At 37.1% G+C, this 10,148-nt stretch overlaps 1 protein-coding gene across 3 annotated transcripts in view; it reads left to right on the plus strand.

Annotated features, from left to right (window-relative positions):
- The window catches only part of LOC123310177 (acyl-CoA:lysophosphatidylglycerol acyltransferase 1-like), a 38,979-nt gene extending 36,624 nt beyond the window's left edge, over positions 1 to 2,355 (plus strand). For all 3 annotated transcript variants that reach the window (XM_044893590.1, XM_044893593.1, XM_044893592.1), the window contains exon 5: positions 1,438 to 2,355. In XM_044893590.1, the coding sequence (XP_044749525.1) occupies positions 1,438 to 1,832 (395 nt within the window). In that variant the 3' untranslated portion in view covers positions 1,833 to 2,355. The remainder of the gene's footprint in view (positions 1 to 1,437) is intronic.
- The last annotated feature ends 7,793 nt before the right edge of the window (positions 2,356 to 10,148 follow it).

Genomic DNA, 10,148 nt, shown 5'->3' on the forward strand with positions numbered 1-10,148 from the left:
TGAGGAACCGAATTGTGATAAATCACCTCAATAGTTTTTTGTGGAGTAAAGGAATTCAGCGTTATACCGAAAGAAGAATATACAGGGTGTCTATAAACAAATGCGAAGGACTTAGGATATGATTCCTCGATGAAAATAAGTAGTTCTTATGAAATTTTCTCGAAATCGACCTCCCTTCCAAGATACAGCCTTTGAAAGGCGATGACGAGTTGAGAGTTTTTAAATTTTTTTACGGGTTCTAAAAAAAACTGAGTCATAAAACTTTACATAATATGAATCACTAAGTAGATGTTACTCATACAATTCTTTTAGATCTCATAACTTTATTATTAGGGGTTGAAAATAACAACCCTTTATGATTTTCCTTCAAAAATTGTTTTCGTGGGATAGATTTACGAAAAATGAAATTCTCTCATGATTTCCCATTCAATTCTGAAGAAAATAAGTCTCTTGCAAAATATCGATACAGGCGATACTTTTCTCGGAATAAATAAAACCTTACAAGCAGTTCTGATCACTGTTCATTCCATTTCATCGAAGTAGTGTTCCATAGGATGACTACCTCCCGCTAAAATACATGTTGTTATTTTCAATCCCTAATGATAAAGTTATGAGATCTAGAAAAATTGTGTGAGTAACATCTTATTATTAGTGCTTCTTCATATTACGTATAGTTTTATAGTGTTTTTTAGAACCCGTAAAAAAAAATTAAAAACTTTGAACTCTTCATCGCCTTCCAACGATGGAACTACCCCTGCTTATTTTCATCGAGGAATCATCTCCCCAAGTCCTTCGCATTTGTATACAGACACCTTGTATAGATCCATTATAGTAGGCATCGCATCTGTACCATCGGAACGTACATTATGACCAAAAACGTAATATTTAGCGCAAAGAATAACGCAAAGCATGCGGTATTTTCAAATTCCAATAATTCCAATGTGAAGCAGAATACGTTATATAGATAATAAATGGACATTAGAGTGATATGAAGAAACATCCTTGTATATGGGTTTTAGCCAACAAGTAAATGAAAAATAAAACACATACCTGACTTAATTGTTGAAGTGGGTATTCTAGTGAGAGAAAGGAATTGAATCTTATAATGAATCAATTATGAATAATGAGTCTCACTTAAGACTTTGGAAGAAAGGGAAAGAAGAAAAATAACGACATACTAAACGATATTTCACGATATGGCGTTCTAAAAAATATCAAAGACAATCGAATAGAATTTTAAATATCTTTATTTTCGTTTTCTAACCAAGAAATTCAGTATAACCTTCATAACCCTTTGAAGATGCTATTGTGATAGCGAAATACGTGTATTGGTAAAAAACTAGGCGGTAGTAAAAATAGTGTCATCGAGTACCGACGACATCAATTTAATATATTCCCTTTATTTTCAGAAAATCTAAGTCTTTTGTCTTTTTACAGATGAGACATCCGTCCAAAAAATAGAATGGATTCTTGATATAACAATAGCCTATCCGAAAGGAGACCCAATAGATTTAGCTGAAATCGTTTTTGGATACCGACCACCTTGTAAAACATTAATGTTTTACAGGCTATATCCCTTGAGTCAAGTGCCTAAAGACCCAGATTCCCTATCTAAGTGGTTGCTAGATCGATGGGTGGAGAAAGAGAAAATGCTAGGGACATATTACCAAACGGGAGAATTTCCCTTAGATGAGAATTCGCACTTACCAACGCCTGTTGTCCAAGATCCCTTGCGTTTCCTTATTTTACATTTAATTTTCATAGCATCAACTTATTTCCATATACAGGTGTTTGCGGCGGCCTACCATTACTGTAGTTACCTAATTTATTAGCACATTTATTTTGTGATGACACAGGAAAAGACAATAATAATTAAGAAAGCACAAATAGCTTTCTTCAGAATGGAGATGCTAGTTAGGCGAGTCTTATTTCACCATTATTGGCTTTTTGATGGTCAGATTTAAATATTTTTGGAGAATTTTGTTATTCAAATAAGAATTAAGAATCTGCGATTCTTGAATATATCATGATGAAGATGAATATCGTATTCTCAAATAAAGAGAAAAGTTAAGACTCCCCATTCTATTCAGTTTTCAAATACAGAAGAATGTATTTTGTAATTTGAATTGAGAAGGTATATGGAATTTTCAATATTTGGGAATTACACTGGAAATTGTAGGGAACATTATTGAATGCGTATTTATTGTGAAACATATTAATGTGAATACTTTTGAAATTGAAACAAGTTCAAGACCTTCTGTTAATATACTTAATTGTTCCAAACAGTGCATTAATATAGCTACTTGATTGATTTCAAATCAGTTAAATTCATGATTCAATAAATTATTACATATGTATTTTTTAATCATTCTCACCACCAACACCAGCTCTTTTTCCTTCATTTTCTGACACGTTATTAATTAGTACTCAAATTAGAGGTTCTCAACTTTCATTTGTCATTAGTCATACTATTGTTTTGTTGAAAATCCTCTTTCAGAAAACGCAAAGGGAAGACTCGGAGCTACATTTTTTTCATCCAATTCGTTTCGAATCAGGTGCAATCAAAATGAAAATCCAATTCCCTATCCTATCAAAGAAGCGTTTATATCCTCACAATGAGAAAATCAGAAAAAACATTCGCTGTTCGAAATCGGCTATGACTTTATTCAGGGTGAATCCTGATAATTATCAAAGATTCATGAAATTTTGTACAGGGTGCCTTTGAAAATGAAACGATATATGTTAACCAACGGAAATCGAAAAATTGCTCATTTTTCTCAATGAGCTCTAAGCCAAAAAGGCATAGTTCCAATTTAGAGAGTCAACACTATCTTCAACTTCAACAAGTTGAATTGAATAAACACTACATCCTGTCCAAAAAAGAAACTCTTGATACACAGCATAATCATTCTCATCATCATCATCCTCAGCCTTCCCTCGTCCACTCCTGGACATAGGCCTTTCCTAATTCCTTCCAATGCTCTCTATCTTGCGCCTTCTGATACCAATTTTCACCCGCTATCTTCTTTATGTCATGCGTCCAGCGTAGTGGAGGTCTACCTCTACGCCGCTTAGTCTCCCTTGGTCTCCACTGCACGATCTTCAGTGTCCATCTCGGATCCTTCACTCTTGCCGCACACTGCCACTTCGAATCTGCGATTTTATCCACTATGTCCTTGACCATGGTTTTTCTACGAATTTCCTCGTTTTTCACTTTGCCCCTAAGTGTTATACCAAGCATGGTTCTCTCCATTGCTCGTTACATCACTCGGAACTTGTTAGCATAGAACCATGTGATAGCGGTTGTTTCCATCCCATATGTTGCAACAGGCAAAGATTATAGATCTATAGATATAGATTATAGATATATAGATAGATAGATATCTATTTTATTTTACAGTCGTACTTTTAGTATATAGGTATTGGTTAAGGGTACTCGACTGATATATAGGAATTTAATTATTCTCTTTACTCCATGCCGAGTTTTCGGAAATGTTTATTTCCTTCTTCAGGGCCACTACAAATATGAAAACAAAACATTATGAAACCTCAATACACCAAAACAAAATACACTTACAGAATGTGAGGTTTTTTCTTTCTTAATAACTTAATATATTGTAATAAACCTAAAACAAACATAAATATTCACATGACAGCTTGATATTTACGTATTTTAAATAATTAATTAAGACTTGTCTCCATAAGAATTGCGTTCATATTTATGTTTGTTTTAGGTTTATTACAATATTATTAAGTTATTAAGAAGGAAAAAAACCTCACATTCTGTAAGTGTATTTTGTTTTGGTGTATTGAGGTTTCATAATGTTTTGTTTTCATATTTGTAGTGGCCCTGAAGAAGGAAATAACATTTCCGAAATCTCGGCATGGAGTAAAGAGAATAATTAAATTCCTGTATATCAGTCGAGTACCCTTAACCAATACCTATATAGATAGATAGATATATAGATCTACTCTATAATCTTTGGCAACAGGAAGAACACAAGCATCGAAAACCCGACGTCTTAGGTTTATTGAGATAGTTTTATTTCTTAGTATGTATGAAAGTTTACCGAATGCAGCCCATCATTCTATAAGTAATAAAATCCGACCTTTTTTATTAGTTGACATTTAAATATTATGATATTTCACGTACTTGGATGCAATTTTAATTTCTAACAGTTGTTACTCTGAAGGCTTTGAAGCTATATTAATTCACAATTCACGGTTATTCGTGATCTGTGCTGAATTATTTCTCCGAAGAGTAACAAGTGTATAACAATATCGATAACAGTACGGCTGCTGGTGCTATCTATTAGTGTATAATCATTGAACTCTATGGGTTCCCATAGAGTTCAATGTGTATAATAGAGAGTTGAAGTCATAGAGGTAAAGGAACCTCCATTGTTGAAGTGCTGCCATGAACGTAACGTTGTAATTGAATGGGGTATTTTCCAAAATTTCAAAATATATATCAACGAAATCCTCATATCTCAAATATATGGAATAGTTATTTTCCTATCAAGTGCGGAAAGTGATACTTGCCCGCACGAAACTGCCGTTGCCCGAACGATGCGAAGCAGAGTTCGGGTAAGCAGTTGAGTGCGGGCAAGACACTTTACGCAAGAGTAAAGCTGCATTCACAATCAATTCGCGGGCCGAAGTGCACTTCGGCACGAAATTTACTATTCGCAATAATCTTGGAACCAAATACTCAAATTAATCAAAAATGTAACTGATCAAAACATAAGCATTAGCACCATCTAAAGCCGGCACGAAATTCCTTGCCGAAATGATAGTTTGCGACTTGCAAGAAATTTTGTCTTGAATTTCATTGTGAATGGTAACGGTCAACGGAGAACGCCATCTGCTAAGCTTCCGTGCCGAAGTGCACTTCGGCCCGTGAATTGATTGTGAATGTAATTAACTTGTTTAGATTGCTACAGGAATATGTCTCATACCAAACATGTTGGTGGAACTTGAAAATGGCAGAACAATTTTCTGGATATACCCACAACCCTCAGATTTAGACAGGTTCACTGTTTTTATTGCATAAACCTGATCGAGGGGCTCCTCGGCCCGCGAGGCCCCTCAAGCCGCGAGGCCGTAGGCCGTCGCCTACGCCTTCCGCCGCCACTGCTCCCAGAAACATTCTACGTCACTTTTACAATCCGGCATCCTTGGAACACTCATCAATGTTTCTCATCAAATTTTCTGATCTCCATATATTATTGCGTCTATGGTTGTGTATTGCCATCAATGACTCTCATCAATGTTTTCTGATCTCCATAGACTTGATAATATATTATTGAGTCTATGGTTGTTTATTGTCAGTTAATATTCGATCTTCCTTGGGCTGTTATTGTTGATGAAAGAAGGCATTGCTGATATATTTTATAGGTTCCTAAAGTCATCAATATGAAAAAGTTTACAGGTGGTAAATTTTCACTGCTTGCTTTAGAAAAATTCGACTCCATTTCCACAAGTTATAACAATCTGACAAGAACGTTTAAAACAATGTCAGAAACTGTCATCGGTTTCAGGAAGATATAATTCTGTATCTTGGAACATAAATACATAAATGCATTTATGTTCCGATGTTGTCGAATTCACAAAAATTACTAGACTCTAGTAAAGGCATTCTACGTCACAAGCTCTCACATATTTTTTTTCAAAGGCTATATTTTTTTTCCTACTGAATTTTGAGTGGAACCTTTCATGTGGTGACTAACCAATGGAAAATGGTTTCCAAAAATAATTTTTAATTCTTTTTTTGAGTTTTAGGAAAATACCCCATTCTACGCATCCTCATTAGTCAGTTTTGAACGTTTACGTTAGCGTCAGCCTACGTAAACTAGCGTTCTCCCACGTATGTATGCCTTAAATTATCGACGTACGTTAACCGAACATTGAACGAGTAGCACCGATGACTTGCGAATGGCCGAATTTTGACTGTCGATAACCTCAAACGGTCATTGTTTACATTTCCCGTGCATTTTCTCATAATGAATGCAAGTTATAGGAAATCATCAGTGATTTTAAAGTTATCAAAAGGATTAAGTTATAAATCGGTGTGGATAGATAAGAAAATGGCTGAAATTCCACTGCGATTCACATGTGTCTAAAGCTGCATTCACAATCAATTCGCGGGCCGAAGTACACTTCGGCACGAAATTTACCATTCACAATAATCTTGGAACCAAATACTCAAATGAATCAAAAATGTAACTGATCAAAACATAAGCATCAGCATCATCCATAGCCGGCACGAAATTTCTTGCCGAAGTGATAGTTTGCAACTTGCAAGAAATTTTCTCTTGAATTTCATTGTAAATGGTAACGGAGAACGGCATCTGCTAAGCTTCCGTGCCGAAGTGCACTTTGGCCCGTGAATTGATTGTGAATGTAGCTTAACACTTAAACATTTCAATTATGACCGTAAAATAGTTTCCTAACAAAAAATAAAATGCAACGTTTGTGCATAAACTCATCTGGATGGAATTGAAAAATCTAGCATATGGCTAAAAAGTCGCTTTGATTTTTATTATAGCCTCTTCTTATTGGTAGATCATGCCCACAAAAATGCCATTTCTTAAACTCTCCAGCACTTTCGAAAAAAAAAATTTTTAAAATAATAATTTTTTTTTTATTCCCATGACGCTTGTAACTTCTTGAGGAAAGAGCTTTAATATTCTTCTTCTTTTAATACATATCCATTAATGGATGTTCGCGACCACATTTTTCATGGCATCTCTAGCGGTATGGATCAATGTCTGAATTTGGTGAATATCTTGTATACCCGTCCACTGCCTGACGTTCCGCAACCGTGACATCCTCTCCTACCTTCAATCTTGCCCTCGACTATCAGCTGAAGGAATTGATATTTATGGCCTCGCATTATATGGCCAATCTTTCGCTTCTTCGCTATGTTAAAGAGTTCACGGTCTTTATTGATACGCCTGAGATCATCCTCATTCCTCACTTTGGCAGTCCATGGTATCTTCAGGATTCTACGATATACCCACATTTCGAATGCCTCTAATTTGTTGATGTTTTTTACCTTAAGGGTCCAACCCTTCACCCCGTAAAGAAGCACTGACCAAACGTAGCTCCGCACAAGTCTCAGTCTAAGATCAACATCAAAGTCGGTACATGTAAATACATTTTCAATTCGGCATTTTATTTCAACATCCGACGACAATTCTTCATAGAGCCAAAGGACAATAAATATTATCACCGAAGGAATAAAAACAGGACCGCATTTAGAGAAAATGACATAAAATATAAATTCGTCCAGTTCCTATTCCCTTATGACAAGTGTGCCATGCAAAGTGAAAATTGAATTTCTCAGAATAAATCATGTAGTTTTTCATGGCAATAACGAAATTTCTGTAAGGGATGTAAAAAATATAGATTTGGGGGCTTGAATGAAAAATCATGATATTCTGAGTACTGCCCTGAAAATATTGATATTTCATGAGCTGTTTGGAAAAGCTTTCTGAAGCGAACAAACCCACAAAATTTGATCGAAATCGTACCTTGCATTCCAGAGCTACATATAGTTATCGCAAATTTTTCTGAAAGGCCTGGATGACCTGCATTCACCATTAGGGAGATCGGCCGCCGAATGCGAAGTTGAGCGAAGCTGAGAGTTTTCAATGCTAAATGATGAGCTACGTCACTCGATTCGTAGCTGGTCGATTATATTAGCATTGAAAACTCTCAGCTTCGCTCAACTTCGCATTCGGAGGCCGATCTCCCTTAGGCTATGGCCAACGACTCATGAAACAACCTGTATAGGTTTTCCATTATATGTTATTATTATTATTATTAAACAAAAAATTGGAGCTGAGGCAAGGCCTTTAGGTAGCTCTAAATGACATTCTATAAAAAATAAAGTTGACAGCACACTTCCAACAGAACATCACAAAAACAACCGATCGACAGAAATCATATATCACACTACACATCTCAAGTCCTCCGGACCTCCACGAAATAGTCATAGGAGTTCTTGAAAACGTTCACTGAGGAAGCACCAACGATCTCCGAAGGCAAACGGTTCCAGGCATCGAACACTCGATTAGACAAGAAAGACTGACGAGGGGTTGTCCTAAAATTCTCCTTCTGCAACTTGAAGCAATGGCCTCTCAGGTTGCCAGTATTGAGAGGGAACAGAGAGGACATATCGGTTCCAAACTTGCCATACAGAGATCTGTAGGTCACAATCAGGTCTCCCCTCTCCCTTCGATCCTTAAAAGTAGTCAAGCCAAATATCTTGAGACGTTCGTCATAACTGGGGCGATTAAGGCTATATGGAAGACGAGTAAAAGATCTTTGAAGCCTCTCCAGCTTGTCCATATCACCCTTGAGGTTTGGAAATCATACTGGTCCCGCAAATTCCAAAATAGGCCTTACATAGGATTTATAGATTTTGCAGCAAACGTCGGGGCTACAACCATGGAAGGCCTTTGAAATCATGTAAGCCACCCTCCTCGTCCTCTGTGCTATCTTCTGGACGTGCATCGACCAAGAGAGATCGTCCGAGACCGTTAGACCCAAGTCATCGTGGTGTTTAGTTGCAGACAGGACTCTTCCGCTCAACATGTAAGGTTTTCTGGGGTTCTTTTTTCCATCTAAGTTGAGCGGAAGCAGCCAATCCTCACACCATTTGGAGACAACATCCAGATCGCTCTGTAAAGTTGAAGAATTTTCTGTTTTATTGTAAAGCTTGGTATCATCGGCGAACTGGGAACAGGAAGACTGCAAAAGAAGTGGCAAATCGACCGTGTATAAGAGAAACAGAATCGGACCAAGGACCGACCCTTGAGGAACACCACTGATGACTGGTCGTGGACACGAGATATCCCCTGAAACGCGCACTGAAAATTCTCTGCCACTCAAAAATGCTTTAATCCACATCAGTAGCCCACCTCTAATACCAAGATGTTCAAGTTTCATTAGGAGTCTTTTTATAGGTACTCGGTCAAAGGCCCTAGAGAAGTCCAAGTAGATCACATCGACAGAGGTACCGGCGTCGAGAGCTCTCGTCCAATCATCCACACACCGCAGTAGATTTGTGATCACTGATCTCCCTGGCAGGAAGCCATGCTGCTCCGGTGGAATGATGTTGTTAGCCAGAAGAAAGTCTAACATCTGGCCAAGTATCACCCTCTCACAGATCTTTGAAGCCACAGTTACTCTAGAATTTCCAAACATATTCACTTCCCTAGTGATAATCATGAATTTAGTTTTTTGATGTTTATGTTTAATCCCATGTTTTAGCTATGTTCGCCTACTATATTGATTAGTTGTTGTAGGTCATCTATATTATCTGTAATCAGCACTGTATCATCGGCGTAGCGTATGTTGTTGACTCAGACTCCATTGACTTTGATCCCAATGTCTCTATCTTTAAGTGAATCTCGAAAGATGGCTTCAGAGTATATAGTATATACAGAGTAGAGAACGCCGTGCTTTGTTTCCCCAACCTGCAATTTCGTAGTTTTGGAACTGAGGCCCGTTGAATGTAAGTCTTGGTTCTGGCGTGGTGCGTTTGAGATAGGATCCTCTCTTTTTCTTTCCGTCAGATTCACTCCGTCAATTCACAACTTTTGTATTGCTATTTGTATTTGTATTTTGTGTAACTGCTGTTCCTTTCAACCCATTGTATTACGCTTTTCACTTGACTGATTTTATGTTAGTGCCTGTTATGTTCTTTTGTGCGAGTCAACGAGTAAAATTTGTGAACTAGGATTTTTACTTTCGATAGTTATCGCTGACACCCCAGATAACACGGAACCTGGTCTTCGACTCGGAGCCACCAGGGTAGGTTTGCTATTTTCCCTAAAGAATAGCTGGCGCTGGAGATAAAACTCCAAAAGTTTAAATATCTCTGGAAAGCTTCGGAATATCAGTTAGGTCATAATCGAAATCACATCAAAATTCGATGGGAAATCCTCAAATGTGATAATTTAGACAGAATGCCATTCTGAAAAACAAAGAGAATGGCTACTTCCTATATAACCGGAAATGACAAAACTCATAACACAATGCTCGCTGAGTAATTAATTCAAAATACATCTCTATAGAAGAAGGAATGCTGAAATAGTAGTACGTGGAATATGTAGTCGTAACAGGTATAAACATAAGTG

Source organism: Coccinella septempunctata, chromosome 3 (assembly GCF_907165205.1).
Source record: "Coccinella septempunctata chromosome 3, icCocSept1.1, whole genome shotgun sequence".
NCBI classification, from domain to species: domain Eukaryota; kingdom Metazoa; phylum Arthropoda; class Insecta; order Coleoptera; family Coccinellidae; genus Coccinella; species Coccinella septempunctata.